The sequence below is a fragment of the Entelurus aequoreus genome, linkage group LG01, assembly GCF_033978785.1.
Source record: "Entelurus aequoreus isolate RoL-2023_Sb linkage group LG01, RoL_Eaeq_v1.1, whole genome shotgun sequence".
NCBI classification, from domain to species: domain Eukaryota; kingdom Metazoa; phylum Chordata; class Actinopteri; order Syngnathiformes; family Syngnathidae; genus Entelurus; species Entelurus aequoreus.
The window spans coordinates 63,753,855-63,776,804 of NC_084731.1; the positions used below are offsets into that span (position 1 = coordinate 63,753,855).

Sequence of the window (22,950 nt, forward strand, 5' to 3'; positions counted from 1 at the left end):
GGCCGAGGGGAAAAAACTGTTCAGGTGGCGGGAGGTGTGGGTCTGGATGGACCGTAGTCTCTTGCCTGAGGGGAGAGGGGAGAATAGTTTGTGTCCAGGGTGAGAAGAGTCAGCTGTGATCCGACCCACACGCCTCCTGGTCCTGAAGGAGAACAGGTCCTGGAGTGGTGGGAGTTTGCAGCCAATCACCTTCTCAGCAGCACGTACCATGCGCTGCAGTCGATGCAGGATATTTGCCTCTTTATGCCGTAAAAAGTCACATTGTTCCTACTGGATGGTAGAATATTCCCTAACATGTTTGCGTGTTCTTCAGGTATTTGTGGTAGCAGCAGTGGGAATCACCAGGGCCATTGTATCAATGACTGTCAGTGCGTCCAGCTCTGCCACCATCATTGACAAGGTAAGAAATGACAGTTGTTGGTCACACCTACACCACACAATTAGATCCAGTGCTGTTTGCTATACCCAGATGGACAACATGCTAGAAACGACTCTCAGTAAGAAGAACTACTGTGCCACACTATTCCTTTATTGTTGGGCAACACACCATTTGATTCAATTGGATTCTTGGGGGTAACGATTCGATTCAGAATCGATTCTGGATGCAAAATGTTCAATACCTTTTTATTAACATTAGGTGCCAGTTCTTTGATTAATTCCTTCATAAAACCATTATACAGCTCTGATTCATTTCTATATTACTTAAAAGAAATCTGGTTTTGTTTAATACAATTATAGCCAAACATTTAATAAAGTCAAATACAAATAAGGCAACAAGAGAAGTATCCAACACTTCTCTTTTCTAAAGTAAATATGTACAGCAGTCTGAGTGGCTGGGCAGGACAGATTGAAATAAAATAAAATAAAACAAAATACTTTTTTTTTTAAATAAAACAATTTTAAATCGATTTTAAGTGTTTTTAATTCATTAAGAAGAAAGTAAGAATCCAGATTTTTCGAAAATGGATTTCTTTTGACACACCTAATAAAAAGATAGGAGGCGTGCTACTTATCAAATGACCAAGTTGAGGTGATCTACTTCATACATACATATATATACAGTCGCGATCAAGAGTTTACATACACTTGTAAAGAACATAATGTCATGGCTGTCTTGAGTTTCCAATCATTTCTACAACTCTTATTTTTTTGTTATAGAGTGATTGGAGCACATACTTGTTGGTCACAAAAAATATTCATGAAGTTTGGTTCTTTTATGAATTTATTATGGGTCTACTGAAAATGTGAGCAAATCTGCTGGGTCAAAAGTATACATACTGTACAGCAATGTTAGTATTATCTTACATGTCCCTTGGCAAGTTTCACTGCAATAAGGCGCTTTTGGTAGCCATCCACAAGCTTCTGGCAAGCTTCTGCTTGAAATTTTGACCACTCCTCTTCACAAAATGGTGCAGTTCAGCTAAATTTGTTAGTTTTCTGACATGAGCTTGTTTCTCCAGCATTGTCGACACATTTAAGTCAGGACTTTGGGAAGGCCATTCTAAAACATTCATTCTAGCCTGATTTAGCCATTCCTTTACCACTTTTGACGTGTGTTTGGGGTAGTTTTTCTGTTGGAACACCCAACTGCGCCCAAGACCCAACCTCCGAGCTGATGATTTTAGGTTGTCCTGAAAAATTTGGAGGTAATCCTCATTTTTCATTGTCCCATTTAAAGCACCAGTTCCTTTGGCAGCAAAACAGGCCCAGCGCATAATACTACCACCACAGTGCTTAACGGTAGGGATGGTGTTCCTGGGATTAAAGGCCCCACCTTTTCTCCTCCAAACATATTGCTGGGTATTGTGGCCAAACAGCTCAACAACTAATTCACATCTTTTTATTATCATGATTTTTTATTTTTGTTTTGTTCCACTGTCAAGTTTGTTCCATAACGCACACCCTTGATTGAAATGCATCTTTCCATTGTTACTGTTTTAAATGTAGATATTTTTTAAAGACTCAGTTCCTTTTAGGTTATAGTACTTTCTCTTTTTACAAATCTGTTTTGAATCTGTTTTATTTTTGTTTTTTACACAATTTTTTTTCCCAATATTGTTCTTGTACCAGTTCATTAAATTTTGAATGCGTATAATCGTTTTAAAATTGGGTTTGTGGATACCCTGTATCCATTTCATCCATATTACATATGAGGAAATACAATATATATCAATAAAAAATAAGATGAGGCGCTAAGGACTTAATGTTAAAAAATACATATGGCAAGAATCCCTTCTTGCAGAGTTTATACCAGGGGTGCCCATTACATGGATGGCGGAGGGTGTGTCAGTCGATCGCCAACAAGGCATTAAAAAAATAGACCTAAAAATGCTGGATCATCAATCTTCACCAAGACGTGACTTTGGTCACTTGATTGACATTCACGGCACCCGAGGGTCTTGTGAGATGACGCTGGCTGCTGCCAGATCATTATTAAGAAAAAACGACCGACAGGAAGGCGAGAAACACTCTTTCAACAGACTCTCACGCCGTACCTACCGTCAAAACTCTATAAAGACCGACCGCACAGTTCCTGTCTTGACAGTAAAAGCGCTGCTTCATCCTGCCTCCGCTAACAAAATAAGAGTCTCAGAAAACTAGCGCGCACAAGCTAGCAAGCTACGGAGTTTGCCACCAATGTATTTCTTGTAAAGTGCATAAATAGGAGTATGGAAGCTGGACAAATAAGATGGCAAAAAGCAACCACTTTCATGTGGCAAGGCAAGGCAACTTTATTTATATAGCACGTTTACAACAATTTTTAAATTGGAACAAAGTGCTTTACAGGTTAAAAAGCATAGAGCAAAAAACAAAACAAAAAAACCAAGAACATAAACAATGCATAAGCTAAACAAGATAGTGCAAAAGAAATACGGTGAAAGGGTTCGGATAAAAAGTAAAATTGCAAGATAAAAATAATGAAATAATAAAAGTGCGACAAATTGAAAAAAACAAACAAACATAAAAAATAAAGCAAAGTGGTGGGGCGGGGGGACTAGAAATGGTGGCCTAGTGGGCGGGCTCAGCTCAGGTTAAAGGCCAGCGAGAAGAGATGGGTCTTAAGAAGGGTTTTGAAGACCCCCAGGCTCTGGGCCGACCTAATGTGGAGGGGAAGGCTGTTCCAGAGCTTAGGGGCGGCAACGGAGAAGGCTCTGTCCCTTCTGGTCTTTAGCCTGGATCTGGGGACCGCCAGCAGCAGTTGGCAGGTATGTGGTATTGGACAGAAAAGGAGGACTTTTTTTTTCCTCCTTTTGAAAATGTGGAAGTTATCATCACTACTGTCTGATTCCACCCAATGCAAGTCATCAGAATCACACCAACTTATATTCTTGTCTTCATGAAAGAAACATGCTTGTATTATCATTAAACACCTTTAACTTGTTAACATCTCTTCATAAATAAATCAATATACATGATATATATGAATGATCCCCTCCACTTGGTCAATTGAAAAGTAGCTCGCCTGCAGAAAAAGTGTGGTTTATAATGTTCCAATTAAGGCTGCAGCTAACGATTATTTTTCTATCGATTAAGCTATAGATTATTTTTTTCGATTAATCGGTTAATCTATAGATTATTTTTTTCGATTAATCTATAGATTATTTTTCATTTTACCGATTATTTTTTTATTCAAAATGAAGATGAAAAAATAAATGTAGGCCAGTTTTTTCGAAAGGCATGGCTTTTATTTACAAAAAAAAAGAAGTATGGCCACTCAGTCAACATTGACAACAACATGACTAAATATTCTGTAACAATGTAAACATTTAAAACTTTTAATCTTTAACAAAATTAAAAGTAGCTTATTTGCTTTTTAATGTGCAAATATAAAAGTCAACATCCAGTGCAAATCTTAATATTCTGCAATAGTATAAGCATTTCAAAAGTAAAAGTATTGCTTATTTTGCTTTAAAATGTGCAAAAATAAAGATAAACATCCAATACAAAAAAGTGTAAAACGAAATATTCTGTAACAACAGTGTAAACATTTCAACAAAAGTGGAAGTATTGCTTATTTGCTAAAATGTGCAAAAATAAAGATAAACATCCAATACAAAAAAGTGCCAATCTAAATATTCTGGAGCACTGTAAACATTAAGTATTGCTTTTAAAATGTGTAAAATAAACATCCAGTCCAACACAGTACACAATAACCAATTCTACTCATTCCAGTGAGTGACTAACAGTTGTAATGAAGAAAGGTTAGCATGTCTACATGCTCTGCTTCTTTTCTTGTTTACAATATTCCCAGCAGCTGAAAATAGGCGCTCAGAAGGGGTCGATGTGGCTGGAACTGAGAGGTACTTAGCCTTCACCTCAAGCCAGGACTGCGAGTGAGCTGAGCTGCAGTTTAAGTTTCTAGAAGGTCAACGGGCTCATAGTGATGTTACTAGTAGTTGACTGGGAGGTGTTTATTATCATTTGGGGAGAGTCCGCTGCCTGATGCTCACCTGCTAAACACCTATCTGCTCCACGCTGAAGCGCTGACTACATGCGCTCTGAATACGCACTGCTGATTGGCTGATAATGCTTCGTGTGTACCAATCAGATGGTTGTGTGGGTGGGACAATGCTGCGTGCTGAGACAGAGGCAGGAGCGAAGCAGCTTGTTAAGACTTTAGCAGCTAAAGTTAGCTTTAGCTTAGAAACTCGTTCGGTACACCCCCGTACCGAACCGAAAGCCCCGTACCGAAACGGTTCAATACAAAACACGTACCGTTACACCCCTAGCAGATACAAATGACACATTCATGTTTTTGTGTAATGATGACAACGTATGCTCACACGGACGATTGACTAGTTGATGGTTGATGGTTTTCTTTTCAAATGTTCGTTCATAGCCGTTGTGCTGCTATGATAGGCCATTTACGCTCGACACAGTGTGCATTCAACAACATTATTAGGCTGTGTATTGAAATACTTCCACACTTTTGACAACTTTTGGCGTGATTTTTCCCCCTCGCTCGCACCGCTCGCATCGTCTGCTTTGCGCTTCGCCATGACGGTAGTGTGACGTAAATATGCGACGCGTCGACGCACAAGAACGGCGTCAACGTATCTACGTAACCGATGACGTCGACTACGTCGAAACGTCGTTTCAGCCTTAGTTCCAATATTAGTTTGAAGCAGCTGCCACTTAAACTTCTTTTAGGAAATACTCCCCAGATATGAGCCTCACTCAGCATGACCGTGAACAAGAAAAGGCCGAGCGTACATAGTTTACTAGATATCTGCACACTCTGTTCTCACTGCTAACATTGTAACGGCTGGTTATGTAATGTTTTTTCTCTGTTTGTTTCGCCGCGGTGGACTCTCCTAATCTTTGTTTTATCTTTCTTTAGGTCTTATGGGAAATCACCCGCTTCTTCCTGTTGGCAATTGAACTCAGTGTTGTCATTCTTGGACTGGCTTTCGGTTCGTTTGCCCTATAGTTTGTTTTCCTGGTACATATACATCTTTCCAAATGTTTAAAAGCAGTTTTTCCTTCTGTGCTCCCTATGTATTAGGTCACCTGGAGAGTAAATCCAGCATCAAGCGTGTTCTGGCCATCACTGCTGTGCTGGCCCTGGCCTACTCCATCACACAGGTCATTTCACAAGACAGGAAGTGTCAAAAATTTACAGTTGGAGTAGGAGTGATGTGGTCCCCTGACACATGAATGAATGAATGAATGAAATAAGTTTATTTCGGTCATATAATCAACCATCAACCATTTTGTGTGACCAGTTTAACAGTACAGATTAGACATATTTAACAATCATACACATTTACACACAAAAAGAAAAACAAAAGAAAAAGAATGACCGAAAAAGGAATAGGCTGTAGCCAAAGCTTATATTTGCCTATCCTATACATTCACTGAAAATTAGATTACCTGGAACATCAACGTTAAAAAAATCAATGGGATGAAAGTAATTGTTACTATATTTTATAATTTTTAGGTTTTCTTGAACATAAACAAAGAACTACATGTCTTCAACTCATCACTGAGCTTGTTCCACCATTTAACTCCTAAAACTGAAATACATTTATATTCCTTCTTACTTTACCTATTTCAAAAATCAATATCCCCCGTAAATTATAGTTTCCTCCTCTTAATTGAAATAACCTAAGAATACAAGCTGGAAGGCTGTTGTTATTTACTCCAAACATAATTTCCATTGCTTTTAAAAACACAATATGAATCAGAATCAGAATAGTTTTATTGCCATTGTTTGAGAACGGGTTCACAAACTTGGAATTTTTCTTGGTGCAAACGTGCGACATAAAACACATATAACACATATTTGGTAATAAAAAGAGCTGTAACTGAGCTATCAGATCTTTTTATTACCAAATATGTGTTATATGTGTTTTATGTCGCACGTTTGCACCAAGAAAAATTCCTAGTTTGTGAACCCGTTCTCAAACAATGGCAATAAAACTATTCTGATTCTGATTCTGATTCATATTGTGTTTTTAAAAAGCAATGGGAATTATGTTTGGAGTAAATCTGAACATTTTAACACATTAGAACTTATAAATAATGGATTGGTATGTTCATAGTAGCACGCTTTGTGTATTATTCTAATGACCCTTTTTTGAAGTTTAATTATTGGGTCTATGTTTGTTTTATAAACATTTCCCCAAACTTCAACACAATATGTTAAATATGGAAAAATAAAATAATATAACATATGCAGACATGTCTTATTCAGCATGTGTCTTACTTTATAAAGAATAGCAATGGATTTGGATAGTTTTCCCTTTATATATTCAATATGCGGTTTCCAACATAATTTATGATCAATTATTATTCCCAAGAATTTAGTTTCAATATACTCTATCAATTTTCACTAGATTTAATTTTGCTTCACAATTTGTCCTTGCACCACTAAACACCATACATTTAGTTTTCTTATCATTTAATGATAACTTATTGATATCAAACAATTTTTTTAGCTGAATCAACTCAACCTCTATTATTCTCAACACTTCCTTAAAGTCTTCTCCTGAACAATATACATTTGTATCATCTGCAAACATAATACATTTCAATAAAGTATAAATAACTTAGGTCCCAATATCGAGCCCTGTGGAACCCCACAAGTTACTCTTCTTGAAACATGAAACATGACGAATTGGGAGGTTGCGCTATCCAGACAGAGCCTCATTCTAAAAATACAATAGGTTTGTAATGAGATATTACACTATTCTGCTTTGTCACTTATAACACAATAATTATATAGTAGCTGACCTATATTTGATTGATTTTTGCACCTTTATTGCACAAAATAGTTCAAAGTGGCGCAGACACCTTTTCATTTTTCTGTTTGCTATACAGAGGCATCTGCACTCACGGACTTCATTGGTTTTAATAGTTTGTCTATTGAAGCAAATTTCTCCACCAAAAACAATATAAATATAAGTAATGGGTTCCAGTCTTGACAAAAGTCCATATTTTAGTGAAAGATTTGTACACTTAGAACACAACACAAGCACTATACAGTACTGTACATCAAACTAGAATCTGTGCAATTCCGGTAGGAACTGAAATGCTAACGTTAGCATGCAAACATTTAACATGTGTCAGGTACGAAGTTTAATTAGTCAAAGGTGTACTTCTGCGAGAATGGCTGAAAAATTTAACTCGCTAATGTTAGCATGTTAAAGTTAGCAAGCTAACCACATGTGTCAAGTATAAAGTTGTATGACTCGGGTAAACGGTTGTAAAATTTGCTAAAAAAGTTAGCATGTGTCACATACCAAGTTATATGACTGGGGTAAGTGTTGCAAAAATTAGCTACAAAAAAGTTTGCGGGCTATTGTTAGCATGTGTCAGGTACCAAGTTGTGTGACTCGGGTAAGCGGTCGTAAAAGTAGCTAAAAAAGTTAGCATGTGTCACATACCAAATTATATGACTGGGGTAAAACTGTTGCAAAAATTTGCTACAAAAAAGTTTGTGTGCTATTGTTAGCATGCTAACAGTTGGCATGTGTCAGATACCAAGTTTAATTACTCAAAAGTGTACTTCTGCGAGAATGACCGAAAAAGTTAGCTTACTAATGTTAGCATGTTAAAGTTAGCAAGCTAACAGCATGTGTCAAGTATAAAGTTGTATGACTCGGGTAAACGGTTGTAAAATTAGCTAAAAAAGGTAGCATGTGTCACATACCAAGTTATATGACTGGGGTAAACTGTTGCAAAAATTAGCCCCCCAAAAGTTAGCGTGCTATTGTTAGCATGCTGACAGTTAGAATGTGTCACATACCAAGTTATGTGACTGGGGTCATTGATTGCAAAATTAGCTAAAATAGTTAGCATGCTAATGCTAGCACTTGAATAACAAGAGCAAGGAACATTTCCATGAGGGGTTTGTAAATAGAAGTTCTGCTGAATCTTGATTGTTTTTTATTTGAGAATTAAATTTGTAGGAGAGTGACCTGCCAGCAGATTGCAGTTATCTTCATTTTTAATACCATCCAGCACAAAGGCTGAGCAGTTTTTTTTCCCTTTACTGTACTGAAAATAAACCCATCCGTAAACTAAGGTTGTCTCGATACCAATATTTTGGTACCGGTACCAAAATGTATTTCTATACTTTTCGATACTTTTCTAGATAAAGGGGACCACAAAAAATGTCATTATTGTCTTTATTTGAAAAAAAAATCTTAGGGTTCATGAAACATGTTTATTATTGTAATTTAGTCCTTAAATAAAATAGTGAACATACTAGACAACTTGTCTTTTAGTAGTAGGTAAACAAACAAAGACTCCTAATTAGTCTGCTGACGTATGCAGTAACATATTGTCATTTATCTACCTATTATTTTGTCTACATTATGAGGGACAAACTGTAAAAAATTATTATTAATCTACTTGTTCATTTACTGTTAATATCTGCTTATTTTGTCTTTTAACATGTTCTATCTGCACTTCTGTTAAAATGTAATAATCACTTATTCTTCTCTTGTTTGATACTTTACATTAGTTTTGGATGATACCACACATTTAGGTATAGATCCGATAGCAAGTAGTTACAGGATCATACATTGGTCATATTTTCATATTTAAAGTTGTATTTACTGACTTTATGAAACTAATGAGTTTTTAAAAAAAGGAAAAAAGATTTTGTGACAATAAAAAATATCTATGTAATCACAGTAGTATCGACTAGGCACGCTCTTGTACTTGGTATCATTACAGTGGATGTCAGGTGTAGCTCCACACATGGCATTTGTTTACATTGTGACACCGGTGAGCTATTGTATTAAGGCTGAAACGACGCGTCGACGTAGTCGACGTCATCGGTTACGTAAATACATCGACACCGTTTTTGTGCGTCGACGCGTCACATATTTACGTCACACTACCGTCATGGCGAAGCGCAAAGCAGACGATGCGAGCGGTGCGAGCGAGGGGGAAAAATCACGCCAAAAGTTGTCAAAAGTGTGGAAGTATTTCAATACACAGCCTAATAATGTTGTTGAATGCAAACTGTGTCGAGCGTAAATGGCCTATCATAGCAGCACAACGGCTATGAACGAACATTTGAAAAGAAAACCATCAACCATCAACTAGTCAATCGTCCGTGTGAGCATACGTTGTCATCATTACACAAAAACATGAATGTGTCATTTGTATCTGCTAGGGGTGTAACGGTACGTGTTTTGTATTGAACCGTTTCGGTACGGGGCTTTCGGTTCGGTACGGGGGTGTACCGAACGAGTTTCTAAGCTAAAGCTAACTTTAGCTGCTAAAGTCTTAACAAGCTGCTTCGCTCCTGCCTCTGTCTCAGCACGCAGCATTGTCCCACCCACACAACCATCTGATTGGTACACACGAAGCATTATCAGCCAATCAGCAGTGCGTATTCAGAGCGCATGTAGTCAGCGCTTCAGCGTGGAGCAGATAGGTGTTTAGCAGGTGAGCATCAGGCAGCGGACTCTCCCCAAATGATAATAAACACCTCCCAGTCAACTACTAGTAACATCACTATGAGCCCGTTGACCTTCTAGAAACTTAAACTGCAGCTCAGCTCACTCGCAGTCCTGGCTTGAGGTGAAGGCTAATTACCTCTCAGTTCCAGCCACATCGACCCCTTCTGAGCGCCTATTTTCAGCTGCTGGGAATATTGTAAACAAGAAAAGAAGCAGAGCATGTAGACATGCTAACCTTTCTTCATTACAACTGTTAGTCACTCACTGGAATGAGTAGAATTTGTTATTGTGTACTGTGTTGGACTGGATGTTTATTTTGCACATTTTAAAAGCAATACTTAATGTTTACAGTGCTCCAGAATATTTAGATTGGCACTTTTTTGTATTGGATGTTTATCTTTATTTTTGCACATTTTAGCAAATAAGCAATACTTTCACTTTTGTTGAAATGTTTACACTGTTGTTACAGAATATTTCGTTTTACACTTTTTTGTATTGGATGTTTATCTTTATTTTTGCACATTTTAAAGCAAAATAAGCAATACTTTTACTTTTGAAATGCTTATACTATTTTTTTTGTAAATAAAAGCCATGCCTTTCGAAAAAACTGGCCTACATTTATTTTTTCATCTTTATTTTGAATAAAAAAAATAATCGGTAAAAGGAAAAATAATCTATAGATTAATCGAAAAAATAATCTATAGATTAACCGATTAATCGAAAAAATAATCTATAGATTAATCGATAGAAAAATAATCGTTAGCTGCAGCCTTATATTGTATCCTCCTACGGTGTGTAGTGAAGCACGTTTAGCTATTCCTCGTCCTGCAGTGATAATGATACTTGTAAGAAACTCACTTTATTCGTTGCCATGGAGGCTAGGATTAGTGATTTAGAAGTAGCTAAAACACTGACTTCCTGAGGGTGTTTCAGTGTTATAACTTCACCTTTATTGTCAGTTTTTACACCAAAATGCGTCCATTCTCCCTTTTCTGTCCACACACAGTGTCTGCTCCTCTGCTCGTATTACCAGCAATGTCATGACGTGACGACGACGCGTTAAAAAAAAATATGACAAACTGGTACTTTTAAAACATAGTATAGTACCATTTTTGATTCACTAGTCACACGATACTATACTAGTACCGGTATACCGTACAACCCTACCATGAACTTAGAACTGAGGTACGTACCGAAAACTGTTAATTGATGGTACTGTGACACCTCTAATACATGCATTGGACTCTCATGATAAGTAATAGCTGACTTTTATTGACCTAAAAAAAATAATATTCCTCCCAGGGCACCTTAGAGATCCTGTACCCAGACAGCCACCTGTCTGCTGAGGACTTCAACATCTACGGCCATGGAGGACGCCACTTCTGGTTGGCCAGCTCCTGCTTTTTCTTCCTGGTTCGTCAGCAGTTGTAACATGAGGAAAAAAACGGGGGGAACACACAATTATTGCTAACTATGTGGTTTACAGGTGTACTCTCTGATTGTGATCTTGCCTAAAACTCCAGTGAGGGAGAGGATATCTCTGCCATGTAAGTTTGTACACATTTAGGAATAGAAATGAGACATTATTATACTTTAATGTGCATCATATTGATAGCTGTGTTCACTGCATGATAGATAGATATCAACATACACACTAATACACTCATGGTTCAGCTAAGTGACACATTCAGTATACACTTCCCGTATTTTCTGGACTATAGAGTGCAGCGGTATTTAAGCCACACCGACTAAATTAAAAAAAAAAAAAAAAAAAATTCCATATATTACCTGCACCGGACTATAAGCCGCAGATACATAGGTTGCGAAATTAGTTATATACACAGAAACATTTTGAAAATGTTTATTTACAAACCTTCTCAGTGACCTAGTGGTTAGAGTGTCCGCCCTGAGATCGGTAGGTTGTGAGTTCAAACCCTTCATACCAAAGACTATACAAATGGGACCCATTACCTCCCTGCTTGGCACTCAGCATCAAGGGTTAAAATTGGGGGTTAAATCACCAAAAATGATTCCCGGACGCGGCCACCGCTGCTGCTCACTGTTCCCCTCACCTCCCAGGAGGTGATCCAGGGTGATGAGTCAAATGCAGAGAATACTTTCGCCACACCTAGTGTGTGTATGTGACTATCAGTGGTACTTTAACTATTTGTTGAGGTCAAAACATTATGGCTTTTAGCGAAGAAAAATCCATAAATTAGCCGCACTGTTTAAAAGCCACAGTGTTCAAAGTGTAGGTAATAAGTAGCGGCTTATAGTCCGGAATTGATGGTCATATGAAATGGACTTGCACGCTAACAATTTGGCCTTGTTATGTCTTTTTTAGGGTTATGTTGATGTTTTATTAACCTGATGCTACTTCCTGTCAATCTAATTAAGAACTTTTTAGTCAATGTTTTGTTTTTAGGCCTAGAAATGCATTCTTCTTACATGATTTCCTCTTTCCAGCCAAGAGGAGTTTCTATGTGTATGCTGCCATCTTGTCTCTACTGAACTTCATCCAGGGCCTGGGAAGTGCTCTTCTGTGTGCAGACGTCATAGAGGGACTCTGGTCAGTATAATAACAACAACAATAATACTACAAAACCCAAAAGCAGTGAAGTTGTCACGTTGTGTAAATGGTAAATAAAAAGAGAATACAATGATTTCCAAATCCTTTTCAACTTATATTCAATTGAAAAGACTGCAAAGACAAGATATTTAATGTTCCAACTGAGAAACTTAATTTATTTTTTGCAAATAATTTATTAACTTAGAATTTAATGGCAGCAACACATTTCAAAAAAGTTGTCACAGGGGCATTTTTACCACTGTGTTACATGGCCTTTCCTTTTAACAACACTCAGTAAACGTTTGGGAACTGAGGAGACACATTTTTTAAGTGGAATTATTTCCCATTCTTGCTTGATGTACAGCTTGAGTTGTTCAACAGTCCAGGGTCTCTGTTGTGCTATTATAGGCTTCATAATGCGCCACATGTTTTCAATGGGAGACAGGTCTGGACTACAGGCAGGCCAGTCTAGTACCCGCACTCTTTAACTACGAAGCCACACTGTTGTAACACGTGGCTTGGCATTGTATTCTGATTCTGATTGTCTTGCTGAAATAAGCAGGGGCGCCCATGAAAAAGACCTTGCTTGGATGGCAACATATGTTGCTCCAAAACCTGTATGTACCTTTCAGCATTAATGGTGCCTTCACATATGTGTAAGTTACCCATGCTTTGGACACTAATACACCCCCATACCATCACAGATGCTGGCTTTTCAAATTTGCGCCTAGAACAATCCGGATGGTTCTTTTCCTCTTTGGTCCGGAGGACACGACATCCACAGTTTCCAAAAACAATTTGAAATGTGGACTCGTCAGACCACAGAACACTTTTCCACTTTGCATCAGTCCATCTTAGATGAGCTCGGGCCCAGCGAAGCCGGTGCCGTTGATTAGTGGATTTGGCTTTGCATGGTAGAGTTTTAACTTGTGTTCCTGAGCCCATGTGGTGATATCCTTTACACACTGATGTCGCTTTTTGATGCTGTTCCGCCTGAGGGATCGAAGGTCACAGGCTTAGCTGCTTTCATGCAGTGATTTCTCCAGATTCTCTGAACCTTTTGATGATATTACAGACCGTAGATGGTGAAATCCCTAAATTCCTTGCAATAGCTGGTTGAGAAATGTTGTTCTTAAACTGTTTGACAATTTGCTCACGCATTTGTTGACAAAGTGGTGACCCTTGCCCATCCTTGTTTGTGAATGACTGAGCATTTCATGGAAGCTGCTTTTATACACAATCATGGCACCCACCTGTTCCCAATTAGCCTGTTCACCTGTGGGATGTTCCAAATAATTGTTTGATGAGCATTCCTCAACTTTCTCAGTCTTTTTTGCCACCTGTGCCAGCTTTTTTGAAATATGTTGCAGGCATCAAATTCCAAATGAGCTAATATTTGCAAAAAATAACAAAGTTTTCCAGTTGGAGCGTTAAGTATCTTGTCTTTGCAGTCTTCTCTGGTTTTGTAATTTTGGGCCAAATTTTTTTTGTAAATATATTGACCGCTTATGTCTATGAGCTGCTGGTGTACACATTAAAATATGAAATATTTACGCAAAGCGTGGTTAGAAAATAAAAAGTAGAGGCTGATGTATGGGAAATTACAGTGTTTTTTAATGAAATAATATTTGTGAAAATTGAGTACAGTAATGATAAATAAATGGGTTATACTTGTATAGCGCTTTTCTACCTTCAAGGTACTCAAAGCGCTTTGACAGTATTTCCACATTCACCCATTCACACACACATTCACACACTGATGGCGGGAGCTGCCATGCAAGGCGCTAACCAGCAGCCATCAGGAGCAAGGGTGAAGTGTCTTGCCCAAGGACACAACGGACGTGACTAGGATGGTAGAAGGTGGGGATTGAACCCCAGGAACCAGCAACCCTCTGATTGCTGGCACGGCCACTCTACCAACTTCGCCACGCCGTCCCTTAAAGATAAAATGTTCCATCTTTCATTATCACTCCCTTTTTCCAGTCACTTAATGCATTTTTGTCATTGTGCACAATTGGTCGTACAGATACAGGCACCTCACCACATCGCCAAAAGTGCGATAATGCAAAATCAATAAGATCAATAAGTTAGTAGTCGTACATATCGGAGTAATTTCAAATAATATACTCTAGCGGATGATTGCAGCCTGTGTGTGTATATTCTGTCACACCTGCACTATTTTTGGAATTTTGTTTATCGTTTCGTAATCACGACGGATGGATTTTTTTTTAATGCATTCTAAATATTAAATATACTTAAATAAGAGTTTGCTTACGGCGGAGCCAATGCACTTTTCCGCCCATAAAATCCGATAAAAAACCATTCAAAAAGCGGCAACAATATTCCATTTACATTTGGTGACTTGAATATTAACCAAGTATCAGTGATATTGTTATTATAAGTGCTAACGCAGACAAATTATTTATAGCGGCGACGTGATCACTTCCTGTGTGTCACTATGTTTACATTATGGAGTGGTCTGCTGATTCCTTGCTCCCTGTAACTTTATTGTAGATCATAAATCATGCCTCTCACCTGGACATGAGACATCTGAGTAGGTAATCCAATAAGTTGGGACACTTTGACAGTCATTTAGGACCTGTAACTGGTGAGGACGACACGAAAAGTGCTTGTCCTCGTCCTAACCACCCTGTTTCTTTGTGAGGATTTGAGAAATGTTTCAAGTAAATGGGAATATATGAACATCCGAGCATTCGGCATCCTAATGACAGCAGACATTATACAGTAAGTGATATAATATTATGTTTGTTGGCTATCATAAAGTCTGTAATGAGCAGAAATCAGTGATGAAAAAAAAAAAAAGCAAACGTCTTGATGCATTTTTGAAATTAATGCGCCGCGTATGCTTAAAAGGATCAAACGAGATAAATATTAAATGTTATTATAAATGTTACTACATGACATATATACTTACATCATGTATATAGTACATGTTATTATGAATGTTACTACTTGACATATATACTTACATCATGTATATATTACATGTTATTATGAATGTTACTACATGACATACATACTTACATCATGTATGTATTACATGTTATTATAAATGTTACTACATGACATGTATACTTACATCATGTATATATTACATGTTATTATGAATGTTGCTACATTACATATATACTTTACTTACATCATGTATATATTACATGTTATTATGAATCTTACTACATTACATATATACTTACATCATGTATATATTACATGTTATTATAAATGTTACTTCATTACATATATACTTACATCATGTATATATTACATGTTATTATGAATGTTACTATATTACATATATACTTACATCATGTATATATTACATGTTATTATAAATGTTACTACATTACATATATACTTACATCATGTATATAAAACCCTAATGGAAGTGTTTGGATGTTTTTAGGGGCTCTATACACAGAATTGAATGGCTTCTATAGGCTCCATTATAAGCAGACTTTTGATCACATTTATTTAATATTTAGAATGCATTAAAAAAAATGCATCCGTCATCCATCCATCCATCTTCTTCCGCTTATCCGAGGTCGGGTCGCGGGGGCAGCAGCCTAAGCAGGGAAGCCCAGACTTTCCTCTCCCAAGCCACTTCGTCCAGCTCTTCCCGGGGGATCCCGAAGCGTTCCCAGGCCAGCCGGGAGACATAGTCTTCCCAACGTGTCCTGGGTCTGCCCAGTGGCCTCCTACCGGTTGGACGTGCCCTAAACACCTCCCTAGGGAGGCGTTCGGGTGGCATCCTGACCAGATGCCCGAACCACCTCATCTGGCTCCTCTCAATGTGGAGGAGCAGCGGCTTTACTTTGAGCTCCCCCCGGATGACAGAGCTTCTCACCCTATCTCTAAGGGAGAGCCCCGCCACCCGGCGGAGGAAACTCATTTCGGCCGCTTGTACCCGTGACCTTGTCCTTTCGGTCATAACCCAAAGCTCATGACCATAGGTGAGGATAGGAACGTAGTTTGACCGGTAAATTGAAAGCTTTGTCTTCCGGCTCAGCTCCTTCACCACAACGGATCGATACAGCGTCCACATTACTGAAGACGCTGCACCGATCCGCCTGTCGATCTCACGATCCACTCTTCCCTCACTCGTGAACAAGACTCCTAGGTACTTGAACTCCTGTACTTGGGGCAGGGTCTCCTCCCCAACCCGGAGATGGCACTCCACCCTTTTCCGGGCGAGAACCATGGACTCTGACTTGGAGGTGCTGATTCTCATCCCAGTCGCTTCACACTCGGCTGTGAACCGATCCAGTGAGAGCTGAAGATCCTGGCCAGATGAAGCCATCAGGACCACATCATCTGCAAAAAGCAGATACCTAATCCTGCAGCCACCAAACCGGATCCCCTCAACGCCTTGACTGCGCCTAGAAATTCTGTCCACCTCAACGCCTTGACTGCGCCTAGAAATTCTGTCCATAAAAGTTATGAACAGAATCGGTGACAAAGGGCAGCCTTGGCGGAGTTCAACCCTCACTGGAAACGTGTCCGACTTACTGCCGGCAATGCGGACCAAGCTCTGACACTGATCGTACAGGGAGCGGACCGCCACAATCAGACAGTCCGATACCCCATACTCTCTGAGCACTCACCACAGGACTTCCGGAGGGACACGGTCGAATGCCTTCTCCAAGTCCACAAAGCACATGTAGACTGGTTGGGCAAACTCCCATGCACCCTCAAGGACCCTGCCGAGAGTATAGAGCTGGTCCACAGTTCCACAACCAGGACGAAAACCACACTGTTCCTCCTAAATCCGAGGTTCGACTATCCGGCGTAGCCTCCTCTCCAGTACACCTGAATAGCCCTTACCGGGAAGGCTGAGGAGTGTGATCCCACGATAGTTGGAACACACCCTCCAGTTCCCCTTCTTAAAGAGAGGAACCACCACCCCGGTCTGCCAATCCAGAGGTACCGCCCCGATGTCCACGCGATGCTGCAGAGTCTTGTCAACCAAGACAGCCCCACAGCATCCAGAGCTTTAAGGAACTCCGGGCGGATCTCATCCACCCCTGGGGCCTTGCCACCGAGGAGCTTTTTAACTACCTCAGCAACCTCAGCCCCAGAAATAGGAGAGCCCACCACAGATTCCCCAGGCACCAAAGACGTGATGGTGGGATTGAGGAGGTCTTCGAAGTATTCCCTCCACCGATCCACAACATCTGCAGTCAAGGTCAGAAGAACACCATCCTCACCATACACGGTGTTGACAGTGCACTGCTTCCCCTTCCTGAGGCGGCGGATGGTGGTCCAGAATCGCTTCGAAGCCGTCCGGAAGTCGTTTTCCATGGCTTCCCCGAATTGCGGCCACAGCTCCAATCAGCCGCCTCGACAATAGAGGTGCGGAACATGGTCATGTCTCCCTCGTGACATGTTCAAAGCTCTTCCGGAGGTGGGAATTGAAACTCTCTCTGACAGGAAACTCTGCCAGACGTTCCCAGCAGACCCTCACAATGCCTTTGGGCCTGCCAGGTCTGTCCGGCATCCTCCCCCACCATCGCAGCCAACTCACCACCAGGTGGTGATCGGTAGAAAGCTCCGCCCCTCTCTTCACCCGAGTGTCCAAAACATGAGACCGCAAATCCGATGACACAACTACAAAGTCGATCATGGAACTGCGACCTAAGGTGTCCTGGTGCCAAGTGCACATATGGACACCCTTATGTTTGAACATGGTGTTTGTTATGGACAATCTGTGACGAGTACAAAAGTCCAATAACAAAACACCACTCGGGTTCAGATCCGGGCGGCCATTCTTCCCAATCAAGCCTCTCCAGGTTTCACTGTCGTTGCCAACATGAGCGTTGAAGTCCCCTAGTAGGACAAGGGAATCACCCGGGGGAGCACTTTCCAGTACTCCCTCGAGTGTATCCAAAAAGGGTGGGTACTCTGAACTACTGTTTGGTGCGTAAGCACAAACAATAGTCAGGACCCTTCCCCCCCACCCGAAGGGGGAGGGAAGCTACCCTCTCGTCCACTGGGTTGAACTCCAACGTGCAGGCTTTGAGCCGGGGGGCAACAAGAATTGCTATCCCAGCTCGTCGCCTCTCACTGCGTGCAACGCCTGTGTGGAAGAGAGTCCAGCCCCTCTCGAGAGAACTGGTTCCAGAGCCCTTGCTGTGCGTCGAAGTGAGTCCAACTATATCCAGCCGGAACATCTCCACCTCGCACACTAGCTCAGGCTCCTTCCCCCCCAGCGAGGTGAGGTTCCACGTCCCAAGAGCTAGCTTATGTAGCCAAGGATCAGACCGCCAAGTGCCCTATCTTCGGCTGCCGCCCAGCTCACAATGCACCCGACCTCTATGGCCCCTCCCATGAGTGGTGAGGCCATTGGAGGGGTGACCCACGTTGCCTCTTCGGGCTGTGCCCGGCCGGGCCCCATGGGGACAGCCATCGCCGGGCCACCAGGCGCTCGCCATCGTGCCCCAACCCCGGGCCTGGCTCCAGAGGGGGGCCCCGGTGACCCGCGTCCGGGCGAGGGAAATCTGAGTCTTTGTTGTCGCATTCTCGTAGAAGTCTTGTCCCATAGAAGTCATGTCTTTCATAATGATTTTGAACGATAGGCAAAATTCCCCAAAAAAGTGCAGTTCCCCTTTAAAGGGGCTGATTGCAAACTGCCGACAGGGTGCCAACTTTCCAAAGGGTACTAAATGTTACATTCTTGTGTAATTTGCACATGATTTATTTTGTTTATTTCTACAGAAGAATATTTATTGCATTCATTTTCAAAAACATACCTTTTTTTTTTCTTCTATGCTACGTATGTGACCTCACTGTAGGCTTCGTAAGGTCATGTGACCTCCAAACTTGACAACATTGAGGCTAATCCAGCTTTTTATTCCTCTTTCTTTCCAATTCTGGAAATGATCATTCACGCGTTCATTTCATCTGGTATTGACTATTGCAATTCTCTCTTCACTCTTTTCAACAAGTCAACGCTAAAGAGACTTCAGACGGTACAAAATGCAGCTGCCAGACTTTAGACCGGTGCACCCAGACCAGCCCATATCACCCCCATTTGATCCAGTCTTCATTGGCTTCCAGTCAAATTCAGTTGAAGATTTTAGTCCTGACTTTCCTTGTGTTGCATGATGGGGCCCCTCAGTACATCACTGACTTGTTATGCCCCTACTCTTCAGGGTCTTCAGGCCAGGCTCTTCTAAAGATCCCAAAAATGTATTTTAAAACCTGTGGAGACCTGGCATTCCAGGCTATAGCTCCCAGACTCTGGAACAACTTGCACCAGTCCCTCTGTGATCTTGACTGTGTTGACACTTTTAAGAAACATTTGAAAACTTCTCATTTTGGTAAAGCTTTTAGTTAATGCACCTTTTTCCACCATTTTAATCCACTTTGTATCCTTTTTATGATATTGTTGTTTTCATTGAATTGTTGTTTTACTTCACATATGTTTTGTACAGCACTTTGTGATTTTATCTGTGAAAAGAGCTTTATAAATAAAATGTACTTACTTATTTACTTGCTAATGAGAATCGATAAGAGAACCGTTAAAGAACCGAATCGTAAGTGGAATCGGAACCGGAAAAATCGTATCAATTCCCATCCTTAGTTCTGTGAAACCACTAATTTTAACATAAACAAGGCGATTGTGTTGTTGGATTTTTTTTGTTTGAAAAATTTAACTTTGCGCAGCTTTTCCACTATTTACAGCAGCCCTGGGCAAATTAGGCCCGGTGGCCAAATGCGGCCCGTTAAGTTTTTCAATCTGGCAGGCTGGACATTCCCAAATATTTTTTTTAGATCTTTAAGATGGAAAGTGTAGCTGCCATGTTGATGTGCTGTGAAGTTTTAAAATGACCGTAAGTCTTGAACTATACAAAGTATTTCAATGCTTGGAATCTGCGCTTTTGCATGATAAACTAGTTACTATGATAATGTAATTAGTTATTTGGTCATCTAATTAGTTACTATGGTAATCTAAGTCACAGCAGCTCAGACGAGGCACCAAGTAGTGTGGGTGGGGAGCGTTTCCACAGAGTGTTTCCAGAGTGGCCAGCCTGAAATGTGGGTGTCAGAGACAACGCGGAAGGAGATTTTTACAACAAATTTCTAAAGCTTAGTGATATGTCAGATTGTAGGCGGGGTTTTTTTACCCTTCGCGTATATATTTCGCCGTTTGTTACATTTTTGTTGCATTTCGATTGATTGTAAATAATGACGATCGAGAGGGGGTGTGTCGTTCATATGTTGTCAATATTCAGTGTTTTATCCTTCATAGTTAATATTGTAAATCCCACATTGTTTATTTTCATGTACATTCTGGGTGTCTCTTTCAGTAAAAAAAATGTACCATTCCGTTTTTTAAGGCGGTCTGTCATAACGTTTTTAGCATTTTCTAAATTTGGCCGCCCGAGCCTAAATAATTGCCCAGGCCTGATTGACAGTGTTAAACCCGAGGTATTTGTGTCTTTGTGAATCAGCTGCGTGGACGTCACCACCTTCCTGTACTTCTCGGCTTTTGCGCCACTCATCTACGTCACATTCCTCAAAGGATTCTTTGGGTACGTCAGACAAATCCCAGACATTGAAGTTGTTTCCGCCGTTTAATTCTAAACCATTAAAGCCCTGGTGATTTGGTGTACCCCGTGCAGCTCCGAACCCAAGATCCTGTTCTCCTACAAGTCTCAGATGGATGAGCCCGACGAAACCGACGTCAACCTTCCCCCGACCGTCGCCGCCAACCTGGGTCGCAAGGAGCTCACTGACCAGAGCCTGTACTATTCCTCCACCCAGTTCGACGGGTCCAGTGCAGGAACGGCTGGAGCATACCTAGACGACGTGGCTTCCGGACCCTATGGGTCCAGCAGCATTAACAGCATCGAAGCCGACCGCTGGAGACCTATTAACGTCTAATTCCCTTTACCTGGACTGGAAGGTGTGTAAGGATGGTGTTAGAGCAACATAGTTTGACACATGGGACAAGCGAGGCAGGACCTTTTTCTATCACTCAAGTGGAGGTCTGTGAATGGACTGCTTTTATAACCCTTTTTCCCAGCACGCAAGCTGCTGGAGCACGGTCTGCCCTCAATGAGGAAGATTTCTTCATTTCACAAGTCTTAACATTATTTTAGAAATGTCGCATCACTCGAGCATTCCCAGTGTTTCAGTTCAACTCCCGTGTTTATTGTTGTCATGTCCCAATACACCAGGAAAGGTTTTGTGCTATGGACTGGTACATTTTAGATGGTCAACTAGTTGCTGTTGTGTTAAGTATTGTTGTGTAAAATGAAAGTCACCTACAGTCTACCAACACTGAGCAATTCAGTCTCAACTATTTTTCTGCTATTTATTTTGGAGCTTGACATTCCTACTTCTAATGGAAGTATTGATCTGTTTCTAACAACTTACTGATGCCAAACGTGTTGCTTTTATCCCAGCTGGAAGTTCATTTTGCTTAAGATGGGTACTCGTGAGTCTGTAGCAAAAAGTGAGTTTGTTTGGAAGTTATTGGTGTATATTAGAATACAAATCACTGCATTGAACCACATAGTATTCCCAGTGATAACCTTGCAGGTTATGTTTGAATGTATTGATTATGGTGCGGCGACAAAGCATTCTCGATTTGACGTTCTATTTTTAGCCGAACAGTGCTTAATGAGGGGACTGAGAAATGAGCTTTTAGTTTTGGGATACATTTTGACAATTTTTTTATGTGAGGACATCAAATGAAGAATGTTAATTACCTGTCAAATGCTTACATGATATATAAAAAATAAAACTTGATCCGTTTTCCTGGTCTGCATCTGTTGTAGATGGTCTTTTTTCTTAAATAAACTTTACATTTTTTAAATAATTCGAAGTCATTATTAAATTAGAAGAAATACAGAAGAGTCGTATTTAATTAAATTAAATAATGCCATTTGGAAATAAAATATTTTAATTGGACATTAACGTTGTGCTCCGTCAGCGTTACTATGGACTACAATACCCATCGACCCCCTCTGCTCATCTGATACAATAACGTCACTAATATTTGATCCGACCAATCAGCGTCGAGGATACTGCATGGCCACAGCGGCCTTGATTGGACCGTTTTCAACAGCGGTGTCGGGGGGCGAGTCAAACAAATGTCTCATAGGCAGGCGTCAAAAATGAATTAAATCCCCTCAAAAAACATCCAGGTGGGACAAAAAAGGTGCTCGACATGGAGGGAATGGCAGTGCGGCGAGGAAAGTGTCATTCGGACTGGACGAAGAGGAGAAAGTCACCGTTATTGAAGGAGTGAAGGTAACTAACTTATCAGTTTTCTTCATACAGTAGTCGTCTTGTTGTTAGATTTTAATTAAGGGAAAATATTTACTTATTGTGTGATTGCTCCAAAACATTGATTGAAAGTTTTATTAGTAGATTGCACAGTACAGTACACATTCCGTACAATTGACCACTAAATGGTAACACCCGAATAAGTTT

General features: G+C 40.4%; 1 protein-coding gene across 2 annotated transcripts in view; it reads left to right on the plus strand.

The window, feature by feature from the left end:
• The window catches only part of tpra1 (transmembrane protein, adipocyte asscociated 1), a 32,093-nt gene extending 9,811 nt beyond the window's left edge, over positions 1 to 22,282 (plus strand). For both annotated transcript variants that reach the window (XM_062056152.1, XM_062056160.1), the window contains exons 4-11: positions 314 to 400; positions 5,342 to 5,414; positions 5,507 to 5,586; positions 11,223 to 11,333; positions 11,407 to 11,467; positions 12,387 to 12,489; positions 20,961 to 21,041; positions 21,132 to 22,282. In XM_062056152.1, coding sequence (XP_061912136.1) covers positions 314 to 400; positions 5,342 to 5,414; positions 5,507 to 5,586; positions 11,223 to 11,333; positions 11,407 to 11,467; positions 12,387 to 12,489; positions 20,961 to 21,041; positions 21,132 to 21,393 — 858 coding nt within the window. In that variant the 3' untranslated portion in view covers positions 21,394 to 22,282. The remainder of the gene's footprint in view (positions 1 to 313; positions 401 to 5,341; positions 5,415 to 5,506; positions 5,587 to 11,222; positions 11,334 to 11,406; positions 11,468 to 12,386; positions 12,490 to 20,960; positions 21,042 to 21,131) is intronic.
• Positions 22,283 to 22,950: the final 668 nt, after the last annotated feature.